The 23,540-nt window shown below is 36.8% G+C and overlaps 1 protein-coding gene across 15 annotated transcripts in view; it reads left to right on the top strand.

Moving 5' to 3' along the window:
- pHCl-1 (pH-sensitive chloride channel 1) overlaps nucleotides 1-23,540 on the top strand; it is an 839,505-nt gene that overhangs the window by 633,546 nt on the left and 182,419 nt on the right. For all 15 annotated transcript variants that reach the window (XM_081749495.1, XM_081749485.1, XM_081749494.1 and 12 more), the window contains one exon: nucleotides 12,827-12,891. In XM_081749495.1, coding sequence (XP_081605621.1) covers nucleotides 12,827-12,891 — 65 coding nt within the window. The remainder of the gene's footprint in view (nucleotides 1-12,826; nucleotides 12,892-23,540) is intronic.

The raw sequence follows: 23,540 nt of genomic DNA, 5'->3' as shown, positions 1-23,540 counted from the left end.
TGCAGCCGGTTGGTGACAACCAGTATGCAGCAACACTACGTCAACTCTCCTGAGGTACGAGTGTGCGTTAGGATACTAAGTATCCAATCCCGGACTCAAGGGCACGCACGACACGCTCTTTGAGGGCAGTACCTACACCATCCTTCCAGTAGGGCGTTGGGTAGACCCACACGTTGGACACATCAACTACCCACTCTTTCATAAGTCTTGGGGTACGACGTAGCTTTTTCTCCTTAGTTGTCCATTTCGGAGGATAGCCGAAGCCTCACCTCTGCAGGCAGGGACGGCAGTTAAAAACTACTTACCTCGCTGAGGACGTGACGAGGTCACACGTACTCTCCCAGATCCAATGGCACGAGTTAGTCGCCCATTTCAGAGGATAGCCAAATCCTCACCTTCGCCGGTAGGTTGTTATCCTGTAGGGTGTTACACAAGTTGTCAGCGCTTACAAGGAAGCCTAGGTATCTATCAGAGCCCGATCTTCATGAAGCTTTGTATATAGAGAGAGTTCGTCGGAAAACTCGCACAGCCAAAATTGTAGCTGCAGTGTTCAAGACGTTGGGACACTAGGGCTCGAGAAAGATCAAAAGCGGAACGTCAGTACATTAAGGATATGGTGAGAAAATGCAAGTTTTCCTTTAAAACTGATCATTGTAACGGCACGAAATGAGCATATATGGATATGAGATGGTAGATATGATCTGTTAAAAGTAATGAAAGAGTATCCGCCATCTTGAACGTAAATAGGCGCAAAAAACTTGTTGGTGAAGTCCGTTGTGGGATTACATTATTCCTGTGCTTCTGGTAGAGTGGTTTAGATACAAGATGAGCAAAGTGTATCTTATAACACTCGAGAAGACGGAAGGTATGGAGCGTTATTAGTGGGATCAGTGTAACTAGAAAAACAGAGCGAGATATAATTTAATTACTATGTGATTTGTGTAAGAAATAACATGTAATAGAACAGGTCCCACAACAGACTTCACCAACAGGTTTTTGCGTCTATTTACGTTCAAATTGGTGCATCGCATGCCCTCTTCTCATTTGCACCAATCACATCAGCTTCAACATGGCCTCTTTCAAAATGGCGAATATTATTTTTATCACTTTTAACACATCATTTCTACCATCTTGAATCCCTTTCTCAAGCGCTAGTGTCCCAACGCCTTGGACACTGCAGTTACAATTTTGGCTGTGCGAGTTTCCCGACGAACTCTCTATATACAAAGTTTCATGAAGATCGGGCTCTAATAGATACCTAGAGTTCCTTGTTAGTACAGGATAGACAAGAGTCAAACGTGTTTCCACGCTACTCTCGAAACCCTATCTTCCCCTGAGGGTTAACCCTATCTCGAAACCCTATCACCACAAGGCATGTGAACTGGAACAAGCCAAGGTGTCTCTCCCCTTTTCTCAGCACGGGCTTGGGACTGGCCAAGGCAAGGTTAAAGTTCAGTAGACAGTGAGCAATGGAAGAAGAAAGTTTGCGTTGCAGTTCACTCGTCTGCTATAACAAGTGAAAATGAACGTTCCAGTAGAAAAACCCGCCGCAGTAATACGATTTCTGAGTGCAAAACAACTTTCGTCAGCTGCGATTCATCTCGAACTGTCTAATGTTTATGAACCAAAGGTGATAAGTGAAGGTGTCGTACGTGAATGGTGTCGAATGGTTAAAGATAATGCTCGCCTGCACACCGCTGGACGTGCTCAAAAACTTTTGAAGCAGTTCCACTGGAATATTTTTGATCATCCTCCCTATAGCCCAAATTTGGGACCGAGTGTGTACCACCTGTTCAGGCACATAAAACAGTGGCTTGCGTCACAGCGCTTCGACAATGACAATTCGCTTCACAATGCTGTTAGTGGATTACTTTATTCCCAGGCGGGAGATTTTTTTGCAGAAGTATTTCAAATCTTGCAAAACGTTATGACAAGTATCTCAATTACAATGGTGAATATGTTAAAAAGTAATGTAATGTTGCACTTTTCTAGTGTGTATAATAAAAGTTCTGTATCTGTCAATGTATGTCATTGATAAACAAACGGCGGGTTTTCTTCGAATTGCCCTCATATATAACGTAGGGTAAATTGCTGACTCTCTATCAATATATGAAACATGGTGACAATACATTGACATTATAAGTATACACACTTGTAATTCTTAAAATCCCAGGAATAAGGGTAAAACAGCTAATTAGGTTTAAAGCACCGTGGATCCAATGCTTAAGCTATGGAATCCAAATAACGAAGGGGTTTTCCTCGTTTTTATGACCTAAATTAACGAACGAGGTAATGCTTTTGTTAATTTAATGTTTGCTCGTTAAATAATGCTCGAATGGATAAGCGTTCATTAATCACAGAGTTTGAAGGTTTAATTCACTCGTTTCACAGCCTCTAGTTTATTGCGATTGGTTCTCATTCTCTCTCGTGGTTTGTTTACTCTTGAAAAGCAATACTGTTTCGCGATATTTTGTTTTTTTGTGTAATCTTCATTCTGCATTGTTAAAATCCCACCACAACACCTTGCAAAGGGAGATGAATTAATTTATTTTATAGCGTTGCAGAATATTTTGAATTTATTGAACAGCAAAACCTCAACTCATTCTAAATGTTTGTGGGTGTTATTATGAAAAAGTTAATATGTACTTTCTGGACAGCAACTTGTCTTTGAAAACCTCTGTATTTTTATACATTGATAGAATTATTTGAAACAAATGTTAGTACTTTCTTTATCAACTGTTTGATTTATATCAATTATGTCAATCAACAGCGAGGCTATATAGAACAGATCCACAATTTATACCAGTTCGATGCTTTCCCACTGAGAATTGAATCCGGAACCTTGTGCACCAAAGGCTCATGATTTGCCACTAGACCAGTGAGAACGGCTTCACTAACTTCGAGCTTTCTCCAGGACAAAGCGTTGAAAACTAATGCGTAATGTAGCGGTTGGTGGGTAGTTAGCGTTCCTTTCAGCTGGTAGCAGGGGTTAAAAGTTAGGAGAAAGCAGGCGACATCCTTCCCCCATTTCTAAAAATTTCTGTGGTGTCCCTCCACTTTCTAAAAATTACAATGGGCAAAGATAGGAACGGGGGACAGGGTGACGTCATGCATCCCTCTACCTTTTCAGATCTACTTTTGCCCCTGCCTGCGAGACTATATTCAGACGTGGACTACAGCTTAACGTGGGATCTGATATACCTGAAAGCCCGGCCATTAATAGAGATGTAGGTAGCCAAGAATCTGACTGCACAAGATAACTGATTTTATTGCATCGACCGAGTATTCTGTTTAGTGACTGTATTAGGATCACGCTAAGGGAAGTTACAAGGTTGTATTGTTAGCACATCCGTTTGTCCGTTACTGCACACGATAACTCTTGGACGAGAGCGAATTTTGAATGCCCACCTGAGCCTCCTAGACTTGGTAACCATACCAATGTTTGCTAAACCGTATAAATTATGTAGTTCCTCGTTATGAAGTTTCCGCCATTCCCCATTCCCGTTCCTCTTGGGTCCAAATATTCGTCTTAGGATCTTGTTCTCAAATACTTTCAGTCTATGTTCTTCCCTCAGAGTAAGCGACCATGTTTCGCAACCATACAGAACAACAGGCATGATTATCGTTTTATATATTTTAAGTTTCAAATTCCTCGACTGAATTCGCGACGACAAGAGATTTTAACTGAACAATAACACGAATTCCCTGATATGATTTTCATCTGTTAATATTGATCCTAGATATTTGAAAGTATTCACTTTATCAAAAGTATTATTTAATATTTTAACGCATCCATAATTTGCAGCATTACGGTCCCGACGTACTTCCATGTATTTAGTTTTCTCTGCATTTACTTCTAAACTCATCTGCATGCAAGCATTTAATAAGACCTCTGCATTTCTTTCTATTGTTCTCCTATCATTCCCTATTAAATTTTCATCATCAGCATAGGTCATAATCTGGTGAACACCGTTTAACTCTAGGCTCCGGTTGCTACCTTTGATTTTCCTTATAGCGTATTCCAGGACAAAGTTGAATAATAATGGCGACAACGCATCTCCTTGTTTCAGGCCATTTTCGATGTAAACGCTCGTGGACAAAAACTTTCCTACCCAGACTTTACTTTGGGATTCATTTAAAAATATCTTAATTTAACTAGCTTTCCCGGTATTCCAAATTTTGTAAGAACGTTGTACAATGTTTCATTCCTAACTGAGTCGTCTTCAAAATCAATGAATAGTTGATGTACCAGTGTATTGTATTCCCACTTTTTTTTTTCGAGTATTTGGCAAATGGTATTTGGTCAATAGTTGATCGATTTCTTCTAAATCCGCACTGATAATCTCCAATAATTTCATCTGCGCATGGGGTTAATCTTGCTTATAGAATGGTTGAAAATATTTTATATGCTGTTCACACAAGATAAATGCCTCGATAATTATTATAGTCAATTTTGTCGCCATTCTTGTGAATTGGAACAATGATTGATTCTTTCCACTCTTGTAGCAACTCTTCCTTGTTCCAGATAAGGAGAATGAGTTTGTGTATCTTGTTCCACAATTTATCGCCTCCAGCTAAAATTAACCCAGCCAGAACTTCGTCCACACCCGAAGATTTGTGTTTCTTTAATTTCTTTATAGCAGTTTCTACTTCTATTCGGTTGGGTTCTGGAATATAAGGTTCTGCGGTGTGTATCTCACATTAATTTTTGGCTGCGTGTTAAGCAAATCGTCAAAGAAATCTTTCAATCTCATCAGTCCTTGTCCGAGGTTTCTGTGAATGTTTCTGAACAAGTGCCTTTTTTACAGGATGAGATTGTTAGCCTTACCCAAACCCCCAAGCTGGAGGACCACTCCTTGTCGTCTGTCCGCGACTGCTTATTCAGTATATTCGCAGCGAACCTCAATATCTAGAGGCCTTCTCCTCGATCCGCAACCAGGGGACGCGCCATGTCGTGATGACAGGTACCCACGTTATACGGGATGAGTATTCATATCTCGTTTTAAAACTATAACTCTCCTATGCAACCTACAGAGTAACAAGGAAATATTGGATGACTAGAAAAAGGATATGTTCCTTGCTTACGGCAGAATGTTCCTCCGAATATTCCATTAGTGGAATCGCGTGATCCTCTTTACTGTGTATAGTAGAGTTTATGGATTGATTTAGAGTGACATCTGTGGGATCAGGTTCAATTCCTGACAGATTTTCTTGTAATTTCAATCCAGTTACGGTTCATCCGGCTCCTATAGCTAGTAAACTTGAGAGATAAAGCCGAACGAAGTGTACTGCTGCATACATTTCATCATGTACACACGTATCAAAGTCAAGAAAATATGTAGCCTTACATCCCCATTATCGGTAAGCTTTATTAACATGTCCTGAATATAAGACAATTATTCCTCTTCAATTATTCATTAAATAAATTTTCAGAGCAGCCACTGAGGCCAATTAATGTTCGAATTATTTGCAATCAATAATAATTACTACAACAATGGGAAGAGAGTAGAAGGAGAGTATAATTAAATATATTGTCTCGACATCAGTGCGGTGTAACTTAGAAGAGATGATACCGTAAGCCACCGTATTGGAACCCAGGACCAGGCATTCCGATTCCGAAGCAAGAATCTTCCTTCCAATTCGATTTTTCCTTGAGCAAAATCCATAAAAGGACAATGTGAGCCGGCGACAAAACTTGACATATACATATATACTCTTTGATGTTTTTAATTTATATGTGAAATATTATGAAGCACACTATTTCTATTATGAACGTCGATACGTGGTTACAGTGTTGAATTCTTTAATACCACGTTATCTATAAGTCATTTTACTCCTGTTCTTAAATGGAGAACCCTCTTACATAAATGGCTAAACGTAACTTTTAAGTTTGTCTCGAGTTTCTCAAAAACTACGCATGAGAATTTACTTTCAATCATTTAATTTTGTGCAGCTCAATAGATCTATGGAGTGATACTTGCCTTTGTGTGAATAAAATTTGTTCTTCCATTGTTTGTAAGAATTATTATTATTAATATTATTATTATTATTATTATTATTATTATTATTATTATTATTATTATTATTATTATTATTATTATTATTATTATTATTATTATTGTCAGGTCACTTGCCGCAATCGAGAAGCTTCCATGCTCCACGGTCTTCCGCTAAAATCTTCGTTTTCGATTTTTCGATTTTTCCCTTTAGCACGTCTTTCATGATACAATCTCTTCTTAGCCAATGTCCCAACCAGTTTCTCTTCCTCTTCTTAATAACATCTAAAATTGTTCTTTTCTCCTCCATCATTTCTAAGAAACTTTCATACGGCTTTCGCTCGACCCAGGTAATTCTTTCCATTCTTCTTCACAGCTACATTTCGAAAGCTTCCACTCATTTTTCATCATTTTTACGTAATGTCCATGTTTCTGACATACAGCACAATACACCATACAAAACACCTTATGAGTCTTTTTCTCAACTTTTTGTTCAACGTCCTACAAAATATTATTTTCTTCCTCCTAAAGACTTCTTTCGCCATTCCTATCCTTGCTTTTATTTCACCTTCACATTTCATATTATCACTAATAATACTATCTAGATATCGAAAACTAATCACTTGTTCTGCTTTCCCACCTGCTTTTATATTTGACACCGACCGCTTCATTTCAATCACCATGACTTCAGTCTTCCTAACATTTATTTACATCCCATATCCTTCACAACCGTTCCTCACGTTTTCTAACATCTTATTGATTTTCTTCTTAGACTCTGCAACAAGCGCCATATCATCTGTAAACCGTATACACCTAATCATTCTACCTCCCACTGAATGCTGTCTTCACTTTGTAGGCTCTTTCTCACTATCGTTTCTAGATAGACATTAAGAATTAATAATAGAAAGATAGTAAAATATACTGTAATTTCTTCGTTCACAATTAGAAACCACATCTTATAAATTTACAATAAATGTTAACACTTTAAAAAATGTACGCTCATGTGCAAAATGATTGTCGCATATCTATAAATGTATTCTTGTTGTAATATAATTTGATAATGATTTTGCAGGGCACTTTTAATACTGACACTATGTGTATAATCGAGAAATGTATATTCGTGATAAATTTCATAGAAAAAGAATTATAAATACGAAAATTAGAATGAGTAAAACAAAATGTTGCTAAATGAACAAAGTTTTATTGTTCTTATTTACTGCTCTTTTGACATGGAATTTGCCACTATACATGTCTTTGCCGATTATATACATAGTAACATTATAAGAAATACCGGGCGAATTCGTTATCAAATTATATTCTTACAACAACATATTTATAAACATGCGACAATAATTTTGGACATGAGTGTACATAGATCTTGCGAGTAACAATATAATCTGAACACCACGTACTTAACTGTATAATGGAAAACTGTCATCCTGGAAGAAAATTGTCCAGTTGATGCAGAATGTTTAATCAGGACTAAACTTTTAATGCATATTTTAAGTGTGGGTTCAAGTCCACTCAAACCGATAAGTTCAAAAACGTTCTTATTACCGACTGATGCTGGGGTTGCGCAGGAGTCGAGACAAAACCTTTGTGACGAGACGAGACAACTCCTTCAATAATCATTTACATTTTCCGAGATGAAGCATCTTTTTCTCAACACATTTTCGTGGCGCGATAATTTCAGCTCTTGTCCCACGTGCATCTATAACTGAAGCATTCTAAATGAGATTCTAGGAATTTGATTCTTAAAGACTTTTTGAGTACGTAAGATGCCTTAATGTACTAGGGCCTAAACTATCATAGGCTTTCAAAAGACGCAAGTGCTCTCTCACCTGCTCTAATAGCCAGCGATTACTTGTTTAGTGCACGTAGTCCTAGGTTCGATGCCAGGTAGGAGAGCAAGGAAATTTGGCCGCATTTCGGTATTTCGGATTCCACCTTGAAAAAGACCTATACTTCAAGAAACAACAAGATAAAAATGTTCGTCAAAAACCCAGTAATTCAAACACAAGTTATTGTGCTTTGCTGTTGCAGTAACAACGAACTCAGTAAAATATGCTCTAAATCAGTGGTTGCCAAGGTTATGAAGCTACCATACCGTTTTTTAAATCCTAATGTAAGCTATCAACCAAAACAACTACCAACTTTTTAAAAATAAATCTTACATTTGTTTATTGCCTATACACTTACATTTCTAGTAAATAAGAGATCAAACTCCAAGTTAGTAAATATCTAATATACACGAAAAATATAACGTGCGCAACCTCACGCATATACAATCAATTGTGAGATAAGGCTGACAATAGCAATTGCAATTACACGGGAGAAAGAAGCAGTTTTTGTCGTCAACGCCCCCTGTCGTTAGCGTCAGCTCAGTGGAGGAATCGAGGTTACCCAACCGGAGCGTTAACGCAATCTACTGAAAATGTCCCCGCGAGCTACTAGTAGCTCACGATCAACGGTTTGGCGATCATAGCTCTAAATCATTGCTTGTGAAACAGGGAAAATGCGTTAATATACTCGTAGTAATTGCAAGTGAGAAGGCCTCAAATCATACTCTTTGCTGTGGTAGACTCGTGATTATAAGAGGTAGTTGGGACCGAGTCTCCCCTCGGATATGCAAAAACTCGGATAATATGGAGATCAGCTGCTTTTGGGTACAGTAGTGCGTGCTGTAAATAACAAAACAGTTTTTGCAACAATTCTTTATTACATTGTACTAAAACTCATAAAAACAATATTTTTATATACATACAGTATCATATAAAAGGTTTTTTTTTTTTTTTTTTAAGAAAAGAAAGCAGTGATTGTCTTCTGGGGCAACTTTCGGCCTCTCATTGAAGCTGCAATAATGCGCCAGCAGCACTGTAGGTTCAGAAGATTAAGTGACGTCACGTGGGATGTTTTTTAGATTGTCTCTATTAATCCAGAGGCTCGGTTAACAGTGACTCGGATAATCGTGATTCTACGTATTTTGTGAATATGTAACATTTGATATTATTATTATTATTATTATTATTATTATTATTATTATTATTATTATTATTATTATTATTATTATTATTATTATTACATTTATAGACAAAGAAGGAAGCTAATATCACGGAAGAACGAGGAGAAGGGGTTAGTTAGCATGTATATAAACCTGGGAAACCATAATTATCATATGATTATTCAGAAACGAAAGCCCAATTGCGTAGGTAATTAACCGTGCAATGACGGACACATTAAGCTACGATGCATATTAGTTACACAATATCAACTGACATTAACAACCGAGAGAGACGCTGAAAGCCGATGCACAGAAGAGGATGATGAAGAAGGTTCGGATGCATTAGGCCAGGGACATTTCTTAGATTTGGAACTTGATCCCTTCGTACTTCTTTAGTTTTTTATATACGAGTGTAAGGTGTGTCTTATAGAATGCTCCAAGTCTATTTATTTATTTATTTATTTATTTATTATTACGGGAAGCAGTGCGTCACTGTTAGTAGTATGTGTGTTACAGTTAGAAGAAGCCAAATAAGGATGGAGGGCCATGGTTACTCAGTGGTAGAGCGTTCACCTCTGGTGCATGGGGTCCATGGTTCGATCCCAGCTCGCGCTACGTGGACTTTGTGGTGAACAAACACCGTGTGCGTGGATTTTCCCGGGGTTCTCCCGTTTCCTCCCACCTTCTTCATTTCACCATTTCATTCATTTCTCATCAACACAATCCCCTTTAGACTAGCTGGCATACACTGAGAAAAAACACATGTGTGGCGTACGTAAGAACGAGGTTACATGTGTAAATCCTGTAGGTTTTGGACTTAACGTACAGCAAATGAATAACTGAAGAAGTATATTTTACATGTACTTTCCGTGTAAGTGTTCCGAATAAGCGTAGGAACGAAAGAACTGTATATAGGCGGTCACGATGGCACATACAGATGAACATATGTAACATACAGTATGGCCCAAAAGTAGGTATACACAGCAACTTCGATCAAGTATGACATTTTGATTTATTAAGATGATGAATGTATTTGCTTTGGTTTGTTCCGAGCTTAAGGTATAAGTGAAAAGAAATTAAGAACAGATAAGGAAGAAACTAAGTCAAAAATGTTATGGCCTATCAGTACGGAACTGTATACCTACTTTTGGGCCACTCTGTATAGCTGACGTATGTAACATGTACGTATATGGATGTAATAGACGGAAGACTGTTAGCTGTTAGACACCCTGCAACGGCATGATTTAACATTTAATCGAGAAAAGGGGTAGTATATATGTAAGATATGGATAACGTGTGTTCAGGCACGTAGCCAAGGGGTGGGTCCGGGGGGTCCGGACCCCCCTTCGGATCCAGTAATTAAAAATTTTAAGGAAGGATGAAACAAAAAGAAACGAGAAAAAGATGAATCATCGTCAAAAATATAAAGCTACAAGCGTTTGGTTACTCTTTCTTATGAGGAGCTTTGTGTGGAAGAAACGGAGGAGTCAAGTTAAAAATGAATATTATTGTAATGGAGCATTCCGAATTCCATCTATCTCCATGCTAATCCTATGAACTACAAATGACGATCGACAAACCTGTTGGATAAGATAGACTCTCAGGTAGAACTTAAGAAATGCCCAGAATCAATAATAATATGTGCCACTTTGAATTTCGCGGCAACACTAATTCATTTTATAGGATGTCTTTACTCCCGAAAGAGATTTCGTTACTATCCTTGACGCCATTAAACGAAGATAAGAAAAAGAAGAAGAAAGAAGACAAGTAGAACTGAGTTCGAATGACCTCGGTAGACTATATCTTTTTCAACATTTTTTTCTATTCTCTTACTCAAGATTTCTTTATAGATTTTTTATTAAAATAATTACTAACATATCCTCATTGTATTATCCTAACAAACCAATATGGATATGTTGCCAGTAAAATAGTTTAGATTGATTGATCTCCTGGTATGTAACCACAATATTTCATGTCATCCCCCCCCCCATTACGAAATCCTGCTAAACGAACGAATATATGTTGCCAGTAAAATAGTTTAAAATGATCGAGCCCCTGGTGTGATAACCACAGTATTTCGTCCGGACCCCCCTATTGCGAAATCCTGGCTACGTGCCTGGTGTGCTTCGTACTGATTTCTGTAGTAAACATAAGGATACCTTATAAGTAGACCCTCTGTTCCAGCTTAATAAAAACTAGAAATTATTATTGACAACGAACAATATAATTTTTAGTGCCATAAAAATTTAGTTTTGTTGATTTTTCTCAAAAGCTACGCTTCAGATTTTATCCTCACGCATTTTGTGTGTTGTTTATCTCGGTATGCTCTGTGAATTGGCGTATATCTTACCCTTGAACAGTTATAATGACAATTATAATGACAATTATAATGAACAGTTATAATGACAATTCAACAAAACTCAAAGTTTTAAAGTTAATCAAAATTTTGAGTAGTGTCGTCCTGGCGAGGCGCGCACGCAGAAATTTTGTTGGCAGTGAGCCAAGCTTTTGGGGGGGGGGTAGAAGGTCTAAAAGCACAGGACACTACGTTTGCATAGTGCTGAACGGGTGTTATTGTGCACTCGAAAAAACGATAAGTAATTGTGAAATGCTTCCACTTATATCCTCAAAAAAAAAAAAAATGATACAACTACGTTGTTTTTCTAAGTGTAAGATCAAATTGTTATGCTAATCAATCACTCCTCTGTTAAACAATTATACTTTCATTGAGAAAGTGTACAAATGTATGTTGAGTTAGGAAGTTTTGGGGAGATCCGAACCCGGTGGAACCCATTCCCCACATGGGTTAGCCCTGTTCATGTCTCAAAAGTTAGAATGAAATGAAATGAAATGTTAGTGAATCTTTGAAAACAATTAAGATTATTTAAAAAACGTAGAAAGTAACCCAGGTAGTATTTTCGCTATGAAATAAGCTCATAATTGTTTTCAAGACTTTTATGTATTAATGTATCACCTACGTACATAAATTTAAGTGCTTAGCAATTACTTACAAAGTTAGTTACTGAATTCTCTATATCTGTGTGCGTCTGTGTATGTTAGCGAATTTTTCGATTTTGAGCCCTCCATTTGATAGAACATCAAAAACTATCTCTGAAAAAGTGATGGAATTTTTCGCGTCACTCTTACCGTTCCCGAGATATTGGCCAAAAAAGTTCCGATTTCCAGAGATTTAAGGAGCCATATCTCGAGAACCGTTTGTCATAGAGATCATATTTGTGTTGATCAATACCTAACCTAAGAGGATGGTGAACATTTTGGTATCAAATAGTAAACTGTGGCTACTGGCCAACTACCCACCGTTCCCCAGATATTAGTCAAAAAGTTCTGATTTCGAGAAATTTAAGGAGCCATATCTCGGGAACCGTAAGTCATAGAGAAATGATATTTTTGCAACCTTTTTAATTTTGAGCCCTCGATTTTGAGTATGTCTTCGTAAAACAACATATCGTAGAACGTTTTAACAGGGCTCTTAAACAAAACATGTGGGGGAAAAATTAGTACTGAAGGAAATTATAAATGGATAGATATATTACAATAATCGTTTAATGAGTATAATGATAAAGTACATAGAACAATTAGTATAAAGCCTGTAGAAGTTAATAAGAAAAATTAATTCAAGTTCGTTCTAGCAATGTTCTTGGAACATTTTCAACTAATTCATTATAAAACGGTCTATTAAAAGAATTGCATGTAGTTTGTTCTCGCATTATTTTCTTTACACTTTGTACATTTGTATTTTCATAGTTAATTGTGTTGTACACAATAAATCGTTTTTGTTAAAATATTACTTTTATTTTGTTTGTTATAGCTCAGCTGACTGTGTTGATTAGCGTCCTGCTGTTGAGTCTAGCGTCACCAGACGAATCAAGCTTGGTAAGTAGATTCTAAGCTCTTTGTTGTACGAATCAAGCTTAGTAAGTAAATTCTGAAGTTGTTATTAAGCTGGTAGCATCAATCTGTCTTATAATACTTGCACTGAAAGGGAGATATAAAAGGCTTATTTTTAGTCCAGAAATTCCCAAGAGGTGAAATTTAGAAAGATTCCGTGTCACGCACAAGATTTCCTGTACCCGGATACGTATAGGTTTGTTGCTTAGGCGGGGGGGGGGGGAAGTCCGTTCAGCAACAAATAGACAGTAATTGTGTGTCCTCCGTCGGGACGTGCAGGATACAAAATATCATTGTTAGGTACTTTGATAAACATTACCTGATTGTCTAAGTAAACCACACAGTCCCATTTTTGTGTACGATCCAGCTTTTTCTTTCTGGCTGGCAAATATATATATAGATCTAGAAAATCTATATGGAATATTCGTACAATGATAAGGAGTGCATATGCACCATCTTTCCCTTTTCAATTTTCCTGTCTCGAGTCACTCTTCATCTATCATAGAAGAGCAACAGCAGAAAGAACTGCTATGTGTATGTGAGAGAGAGGGGGTGAATAGCCAATCAGCGCACTGTCTACTTAATCTTGCGTTACAAAAAAAAAGTTTCTTTTTTGAAAGAAAAATGAGATATAAAGCTTTATTTAGCATGTGGTAACACTAAGCTCCATTTTTTTTTTTTTTTTTTTTTTTGCTCCTTGCGTCGTGTTGAAGGAAGAAAAGGGAAAAATGAAATAGGAAAGTTTCGGTATAACTGTACCCTTATTTTACAAATTAACGTCAATAAACACAAACTGTAAATAACCTTGTTGTAACCCATTGGATTAATTCTAAATTGACGGAAGAAAAGTCTCCAGACAATGTAGGATTTCCTTGTTATAATCTATAGATTTCCTTATGTGTGGAATTCCCTCGTGGCTATATGGTTAACGATTAAATGTTGTTTACCACGGTGTTCTTTGCCATGACTCGATTTTAGTATTGTTTGCCACGATATTGTTCTCTCTGATTTATCTTATATCATAGATGACAATTATAACAATCAAGTTATCATATTTATAAACAGAATGCAAACACTACAAACGGTCTCAAGCACGGTATAGAGTTACTGCGCTATCGGGTGTTAACACCACAGTTAAATTTATTCAAGTTGAGTTCAAGCACTCGAGGTAATCATTTGCGTGCTTAGAAACTCCCAAAATATATTTTGAAAATTGATATGAAGTACAATTTTTGTGTATTCTAATGTGTAGTCAACATTGAATCTAGGCATTTCATCACGACTACCCATAAGTGTGAAAAGGTAGCAGGCACGATTTTGTGAGGGGGGGTGAGTCCGTGACATGAAACGCTGTGTTCATCACATCAGGGGCTCGATCATTCTAAACTATTTTACTGGAGCATATATTGGTTCGTTTAGTCAGGATTTCGTAATGGGGAGAGGGGGCGTGACATGAAATTCTGCTACTACTACTGCTACTGCTACTGACTACTTGACTACCAACCTCGTATATTGGTTTGTTAGGACAATAAAATGAGGATATGTTGGTAAGTATTTTAATAACAAACTATGAACAAATCTCGAGTAAAATAATAAAAGAAAGTATTATAAAAGATTTTACAATATTTACGTCCTTGCTCTGTTCATTCAAATATAACAATTTCCCTTTCATTATGACCTCAACTATTATAAAAAGTACATATTCACTATTATAAAAAATACATATTCAATAATGTCTTGTAAAATATTTTACAATATCTGCATTCCTTTCTCTGTTCAATCAAATGTTAACAGAACTTTCTTTCCCCATTTTTTTTTTTTTATTATTATTATTCCGTCAACTACTGTCGGTTCCAAATGACAGGTTAAAGGAGGAGTAGAAAATTATTATTGAAATAACATGTTTGATACTGCAAGGATGCGATGACGAAAAATTATGATAAAAAAATGTCCATCCTGTTACACAACGGCACTATGCTTTCGGAAGGTTGAAATCTCCCTGACTAATAACAGAAATTCTGAGAATTGCGTAACCTTTCTAGAAAGTTCAAATTCCATGACTCTTCCAGGATATCTCGCTCACTTTGCCACCATGTATTGCAAGTAATACAAATTTTCTCATAAGAAAAAATAACCAAAAGCTTCCTGTAGATTTTTTTTATTTTTAACGCTGATCCTTCTTTTTCTCATTTCATTTTGTTTCATCCTTCTTTAATTTTTTTTTATTTCTGGTCTCGAAGGGAGGGTCCGGAGCCCCGGACCCCCTTGGCTACGTGCCTGGAATAGCACTCTCAACAAATAGGAACCCGAACCTTCAGGAGGGGAATGTGATTTTAATTTTTTTTCTTTTAATATTTCATAACTTCCCTAAAAATTAAACAAAACTAGATTTTAAAAATATGGATTTATCGATCTATTATTAAATAAATACCTTTGGTGAGAGGAAGAAAATTTGGTAATACAAAAATTTAGTGACTTGTATTGTTACATGGCTATTTTGAAGTCTACAAAGATTATTACAAATATAATTCAAATAGATGGTTTGCAAGATGGAGTGTATATGAATCGGAGAGGATTTGAGTTAAGTGTCTCGTTCAGCAGCAGACTATATGAGAAAGGACCTACTTAGCTTAACTTGAAATCCGAACAACACGACTTTTCACCGGTAATCGATCCGCCTAGGAGTATGAACCAAATGTCATGTGGTGTTATACAGGTGTTAGAAAAGCTTGTGTAATGTAGGGGGGCCGATTGAAGTTAGGGGGGTCAATCCAAAAATATTATAGTTCATCACCATATTATTGTTCATTTGCAAGCCTACCTTGAAAATTTTAGGGGGGCCCGCAAAAATTTAGGGGGTGCGCCCCTAGACCCCCTGGATACGGTCCTGGTGTTATAGTCATTACTTTGATTCATGCTTCTGGGCGCATACGTTATCTCTATAGAAAACCTACTGCGGGATATTAAAAAAAAGAGTTAAAAAAGAAGGTCTATATGACATCAATTTTGAACTTCGTAAGTTAACATATATACTTGTGTTACAGTTGACATTTTGTAACTTTTTGTGTTCTTGCGACCGCCTAACTATTTTATATATAAATTTACTTAGGATATAGGAACAAAGGGTAAAGCATTCACCTCTGGTGCTTGGGGTCTCTGGTTAGATTTCAGCTCGCGCAAAGTTGGTTTTGTGGTGGACTAACACTGTGGGTGTGAAATTTCTAGGGATTCTGTTTCCTCCTACTTTCTTCATTGCACTACTTATCATCATCACCATACCCTTTAGCTTACACCAGCGTTTCCCAACCGATGTGCCGCGAATGGGCCTCTGGTGTGCCGCGAGGAAATAGAAACAAAATTAATAATTCAATAGCAATCAAATTGCAAGACAGGGAAAAATATATATTTGTATTTCATATTACTACACTGTAAAAATCGTTGTGTTATTTCAACTACATGCCTATGTGTTAACACAATTGTGTTAAAATATAACACAAACAGCTGGTTAGAACAACCCACTCTCTATTTGGACTTTTGTGTCAAATGCCGATAGTTGAAATGACACACAGTCTGTGTGTTAAATTAATACAAGTGTAGAATCTTCGGCGTTGTTTTCTGCGAGATTGCCAAATATGTTGGGCATCCATTTATAAAGTCTTATGCACTGAAGCTACAATCAAACACAGTAGTAAGAAATACTTAAACAAATCCAGGAATTCGCAAAATTTCAATGTGCAAACCGCGTGATGTGTTCTCAATTGTTTTACATAATATTTCTGAAGAAATATGTCAATAGCGAGAAACAACACCGTATTATTGTGTCACTTCTACACTGCACTAGAGCTCACCAGTCAACTATGCTTCAAAAATGGCGGAAAACCAATAGAAACACGATTAAGAGGCAAACATACTATAAGGATATAGGTAAGAGTCTCCTTATCATTCTTGAACAAGTTGTTGATGAAGGTTGTATTTCGAACCATCAAGAAATACTTCACAATACGTGTTGGGTAGGACGACAAAAAGGTTTATAAAGGTTTTCTAAATGAAGTGTTCTGTAGTTTACTATTCTTATTTTAAAAGTGGAATCTTCGGTAATCGTAAGCATGCACACCACAAGCTTTTCTAACACAGAAAAATGGTTCCATCAACACCGCACACGGAGTTATTCCAATACCGAAATAGGTGTCGTAGTAACACAAAACTGGAGTCGAACTAATACCAAAAACGGTGTTAATCTAATGGTCTGACTTTGAATTTTAACACAGGGAGTATTAAATTAATACCAAACGGTGTTACTTATACGGCTTTGACCTTGAATTATGACACAGATTGTGAGTTCAAATAATAAGAAAATGGTATTAAAATTACACAGTGACTGTGTTATATTGATACTTGTGAATATTAACACACTACACACTGCGTTACTTTCTTCGTGTTGGTGCAACACCACCACAAGTAACACTCAACACTTTTTCCCACACTACTGACCCTGATATGGTGTCGAATCAACACCGAAAATACTAACACAGATCCAAATTTAACACCGCTCAACACCAGTTGTGTGTTAAAAACGTAACACACCGTCTGTGTTAAACGCTAACACCGTGGGGTCTGAGTTGAATTAACACCGCATAGTCAAGCTGGAACCACTGCCCTGTGTTAAATTTGAGTTGAATTAACACAACCATTTTTTACTGTGTATGAACCCCTACTATGAATCTACAATTTTAAGTTTCATACTGTGTTACTTTTCTGTACATTTTTAATGTTGAACAAAATATTTGTTATCATTGTTATGACCATTATTGCTTCTTTATTGTTGCAGACTATTCCACAACTTGAAATTTTAAAGTAGCATTCAATTCTTTCGACAAAGCAAACATGCATTCAAATTACCTACATTTGTGTTTTAAAAGTGCAAGAAATTTGTTTATTCGTTCGTTATTTAGTGATCTTCCTTCTTAGTGAAAGGTTGGATACAGTTTTCGAAAAAGAGAGTGTATTTTTAAAAACCTGTGTACTATATTTCATTGCAATTGTTTTCTATTTTTAAATTAGAATGAAAAATAAGCATAATGATTTATCAGGGAGGAAAACCAGTAATCGAGCTTTCTTCTCGGAGATCAGTAATCAGAAAAAAATACCACGGTATTTTATATTTACAAATAATAATAATATCTATATGAGTGTGCCGCGAGAATTGAAGTTACACCTGTAGTGTGTCGCAAGTTGGAAAAGGTTGGGAAACGCTGGCTTCCAAGGTATAACCGTCGGACGTAAACGGAAGCATCTAATTTCTTCTTAAGTATATAAGATCTTTATCAAATCTAAGTTTTACGTCCCACAGTTTTGCCAGCTAGGCTAAACGAGATGGTGATGATGAGAAATGAATGAAATGATGGAATGAAGAAAGTGGGAGGAGACGGAAGAACCCCGAGAAATCCCACGCACATGGTATTAGTCCACCACAAAGCTCACTTGGCGCGAGCTGGGATCGAACCAAGGATCCCATGCACCAGAGGTAAATCTCTCTGCCACTGAGCTACCGCAGCCCCTTCCAATTTTTTAGTCGCGTAGCATAACGAAAAACAACATTAAGATTGAGAATTCCGTTAAGAGAGAAAATGCAATTATATCAGTTTACTAAGCTATCATGATGTTAATGATATTTTGTATTCATTTATTTGAAGCTTGATGTTCTGTTCCTGCAGCGAGTCTAATGAGATCACTCTCGTACCAAATGTGAGAACACTTACCACTTTTCTAGGGGATCAAAAACAGAGGTGCCTGGCAACCCTTCCTTTTACTCCAGGTAGGGATGCGAACGAGACAAGATTTGTGGCTGTCTCGTCTCGAAAATGTGCTGTAAAAGTGATGTCTCGACTCGAAAAATGTATATTTTTCTATTGGAAGAGCCGTGTCTCTACTCGAATTTTGTCAGGAAAATCCTGTCTCGACTCGTCTCGTGCGCATCCCTAACTCCAGGTGTGTGTGAATCTTCACGATAATGGGATCTCATAAAATCGAAATGCAAATATTGTGGCAAAATCGTGGCAAAAACATCAAAATCGAATCGTGGCAAATGACACCGTGGTAAACAACAAGCCACCTGATTAACGTACATGTCTTCGGCGCAGTAGACCCGGGTTCGATTTCTAGTAGGAGCTTGTGTGGTTCGTATCTCGCGTTAGTCTAGGCCTATGTGTCATATCGCATCGCTGCTAAAAGGGAGGCTAAACCCCAACTCAATCGACTGCACTTAAAGAAGTATCATTTTATTACATTTTCTTACTATTACTTGTAAGATTCTCACCTGGTATGTGAATAGAAATCATGTCAACACTTTTATTTTGCTCGAATTTATCAAGGCGAGCATAACAGAACCACTAGAATAAAGACAAACGTAATTCTTTTCTCTTTTTTTCCCACTACCTACCCAACAACGACGAACCAACCTTCCTGTGTGTATTATATTTGACCAAGGTTTCCCAATCTATTTCACATAATGACTCCCTCTTGGCTGCGAATCCTATAAGTAATTTTCTTTTTTTAATAAGCATTTTGATTGTTGCTTATGAACTCGAGATAAATCACACTAAGGAACGTTTCACATTAGTCGTCATTATTGTATTTCAATCTCTTGTCGACTAAAAGCAGGGAATTCATGTTATTATTCAGTTCAAAATCTATTGTCATCGCAAATTCTGTCGAGGAATTTAGTTTAAACTACATAAAAAGATAATCATGCCTCTTGTTCTATATGGTTGCGAAACATTGTCACTTACTCTGAGGGAAAAACGTAGACTGGAAATATTTGGGAATAAAATCCTGAAGAGGAACTCGGACTCAAGAGGAACGGGAATGGTGAATGGTGGAAACTTCATAACGAGGAACTACATAATTTATACCGTTTACTAAACATCGTTAGCGCCATTAAGACTAGGAGTCTTAGGTGGGCAGGTCATGTAGCCAGGAGGGAAGAAAGTAGTTCAATGTTTTAACTGGAAGACCAATCGGAAAAAGACTATTAGGAAGACCTAGGTGCAGGTGGGAGGACAATATTAAGATGTATCTCGCAGAAATAGGAATACAATGTAGAAACTAGGTCCGGTTGGCTAAGGATAGAAATCAGTGGAGAGCTTTTGTAAATGCGGCATTGAATCTTTGGGTTCCGTAGGCTACAGATTAGTTAGTTAGTTAATTGAATCTGGAGTTCTTGTTGTATTTAATTTTCCTTGTATTTCAATGTATTGTTAATTTCATTAATCTTATTCCTTCTTTATTCTAACTGCTTTTTAAACGATTCTTTGTTTCTTTAATATTCTTTGGTGTATTTGGCAATAACGACGGAAATAAAAATACAGTATGTCTATGGAAATAAGAATTAAAATAAACTTTAAAAAAAAACACTTTAAAAATATATATTTTTGCTACTAGATCCTAATTACATTTGTCTATTTTTCGTCTCTCTTCGCAACCCCCGTATGTATTTCTCTCCTGGCCAGTTTAGGGGTCCCGACCCTTAGATTGAGAAAGTCCTCATTAGAGGAATCAAAAACTTTTTTTTTTCATTTCCTGTTCGACTGTCTATAAAGTAGTACGCCTACAATCTTGCCTCATAGGAAGAAAATTTGTAGCTACCTCCACTGTTGTATAGAAATAACATCATACAGTACCTCCATCTCTAAAAAATTTTTCTTTCTCTCCGTTCCTCGTGTAAGGAAACTGAATTACTGAACTCTAATGAAGGTAATTTAATAATATAATTTGTTAAAAGATAATGCAAAAATCATATACGTCCTATTATTGTAGAACTAAAATAAAACTTTGCACGTACTAAAGATTGTCCAATAGAATAACTAGCTAACAAAATACCAACCCACAGACCCTAAGACCACTGGACATCTAGATTGAGACTGAAACAGACAATCTTTGATTTCATTGAGCTCGGGTAATGCAGGAGAATGTTGCAATCCATACGGCTAATGTTGAAAAGAGTGTAGTGGTAAACCTAAGCTATATGGTGGGTTCTGAATCTTCTTTAAGCCACGTTCTTTAACTACACTCTGGCATCAAAAGCTGTGTGGACTGGACCGTTATCATGCAGAACTCGACACACATCGACTGTTTCCAACGAACTGACGCAGCTTCATAGTTGAAACTGATCCATTATTACAGTGGAGATGAGACTATATTCCATCAGCGGATTATTATCAACTGCTCGATATTTTAGTCAGGCTGGAACCTTTCGACAGTGTCTTGTGTTCTATAATTGATGGCACGCACTTACTCCGAACTGAGAAGTTCTCTGCGCCAGAGTTTTCAGTTGTTTTAATGTCTTTCATCAATTCTAGCCTATTTCCTCCTTTGATTCCACCGTACTTACCATCATGTTTCTTAGGTTACAGTTTCTTCTTAGATAATATTTCAACCAGCTTCTATTCCTCTCTTAACTACAACACTATATTTTATTTCTTCTCCTACTACTTTCACCACTTCCTCAACATAATTTTGTCCGTTCTTCTCACACCTACATTTCGAAAGCTTTTAATTGTTTCTCTATAGTTCTGCCCTGGAAAATATAATATTCTGAATTCTTTCTTCAAACATCTCTCCGCCCCATTGTTCCCCTTTTCCTTACTTCTCTATTATCGATGGGAACTTACGGTCTATTTGCAGGGGAGAATGCAGCCTGGGGTTGAGGGGGCCTAGTCTTACCTCTAGTTTTTTGAGTAACAAAAATAATTGAAGCTATCGTGTATATATATATATATTTGAAAATTTATAGTAAGCGTTGCCTTCTATTCTTTATTGGAAACTTTTCGAAACATTAGATATAGTTTCAGTTTTTCTGTTACGCAATGTGTAAAACAATACTTGTGATCGACAATATCAACGTCCAATCTAGCCATAATATCCATAGGAAGAGAATTAAGTTGGAAACTTCTGCAGGACCCATAAAAATTGTAAATTCATGGTATACCTATCATAATCTGGGATCTGGCTGCCCCCAGTTTTTACCTTTTAGATCCACTACTGCCCATTTATGCAAACGAAACAATCGTTCTTTCTTCCTGTACTGTACATATGTTCACATGTTCGAGTTCTAATCACATCATGTAACTATTTATCTGACTCATTTACACAAACTGCTGAAAACTAAGAACTCATTTCTATTTGGAGTCTGGCCAACAGTAAGCACCGCAGAGCCCCTGTAATATGACACAATATAAGAGAAAAATGCAAGTAAAACATGTAATTAATAATAGTAGTAAAAGAAGGCCACTAGAACTTCTATTTCTTTTTATGATATTCTTGTTTCATTTATTATCTCTTCCACTGCCTACCCTTCTTTTTATTACTTATACGTATAGCAAATAGAACGAAAAGTTTGAAGAAAAAAACAATAATGAAAAATACAATGGCAATAGGAAATTGAACGCAATATATCAGTAAGAAGACCTGGCCATATCTATTCTGTGATTCTAAACATGGTTTCTGTCTCAGTGTTGCCAACTGAAGGTAAAATTCCCATTAGAGGTCAAAGTTTACTACAATATTTTATTAAGATAAAAGATTCATTTGCTGTTCAGAGACTCTCACACAGAGAGCGCACTTATTATTTTTACGCCAATATTCATAAGCAATATCTCTATTATCACTTACCTCTGATGCAAGAGGTGGTTGGTTCGATCCTTTGCCCGTGAGTTTGTGATGGATAATAGCCCTACCGTGCCCGTGTGTTCTCTCTTGATTCTCTCATTTCCTATCACAGTTTTTCACGAATTCTTCTATGATCATTCATTTTTATTAATCCTCCGTGTCTCTGAGTTGAATTAAAGATTGATTTCATTACAAATCTCTATTGATTTTGCAATAGTCAACAACAAACATTGACTTGGAATCTGCACACATTTTAATTAAAACCCGTAAAGTTACCTGCACAACTTCTTTTCTAATGCGTGTACCAATATCAATGCAGTTTGTTGGGACATACATCTTATTTAACGTAGTAGAAATGTGTACTAAAACAAATGTCTTCATGCTGATGTTGATCAAAGAATTTGTACTTCAAATGCGTCGAGTGGGACCACGGTGGCTCAGTGGTAGAAGGTTCACTTTTGCTGCATGGGGTCCTTGGTTCGATCGCAGCTGGCGCTAATTGAGCTTTGTGGTGGACAAAACCGTGTGTGTGTTTTCTCGGAGGTTTCCCCTTTCCTCCCACTTTCTTCATTTCACCATTTCATTTATTTCTCATCCTCACCGTCTCCTTTAGTCTAGCCGGCATAAACGTGGGACGTAAAACCTCGATTTCATTTCAAATGTGTCGAGTGATGTAGTGCAGAAAGTCACTTAGGTTCCTTCAACAACAGTAGCACTGTGTGAGTCAAGGAAGTCAGAAACAACAATACTGAGAATTTCCGCATTTCATAAACAAATAACTAGTGCTTCCAATTTTACTCCTCGAACAGAACAATTTTAATCTTAAGGGTCGGCAACACTGTTTTTCCTTCGTCCTTATTTCTCTTGTTATCGCATTCCGTTACAGAAGACATTTCCTCTGCTCGCTTCTTTTTTTATTTCTGTTGTTTACTTTTACGTGGAAGAGATATAAAAGGAACACAATGTAT

Source organism: Thermobia domestica, chromosome 2 (assembly GCF_964235325.1).
Source record: "Thermobia domestica chromosome 2, izTheDome1.hap1.1, whole genome shotgun sequence".
NCBI classification, from domain to species: Eukaryota; Metazoa; Arthropoda; class Insecta; order Zygentoma; family Lepismatidae; genus Thermobia; species Thermobia domestica.
The sequence above is the reverse complement of the archived record's forward strand: the minus strand, read 5'-3'. Positions and strand labels throughout refer to the sequence as shown.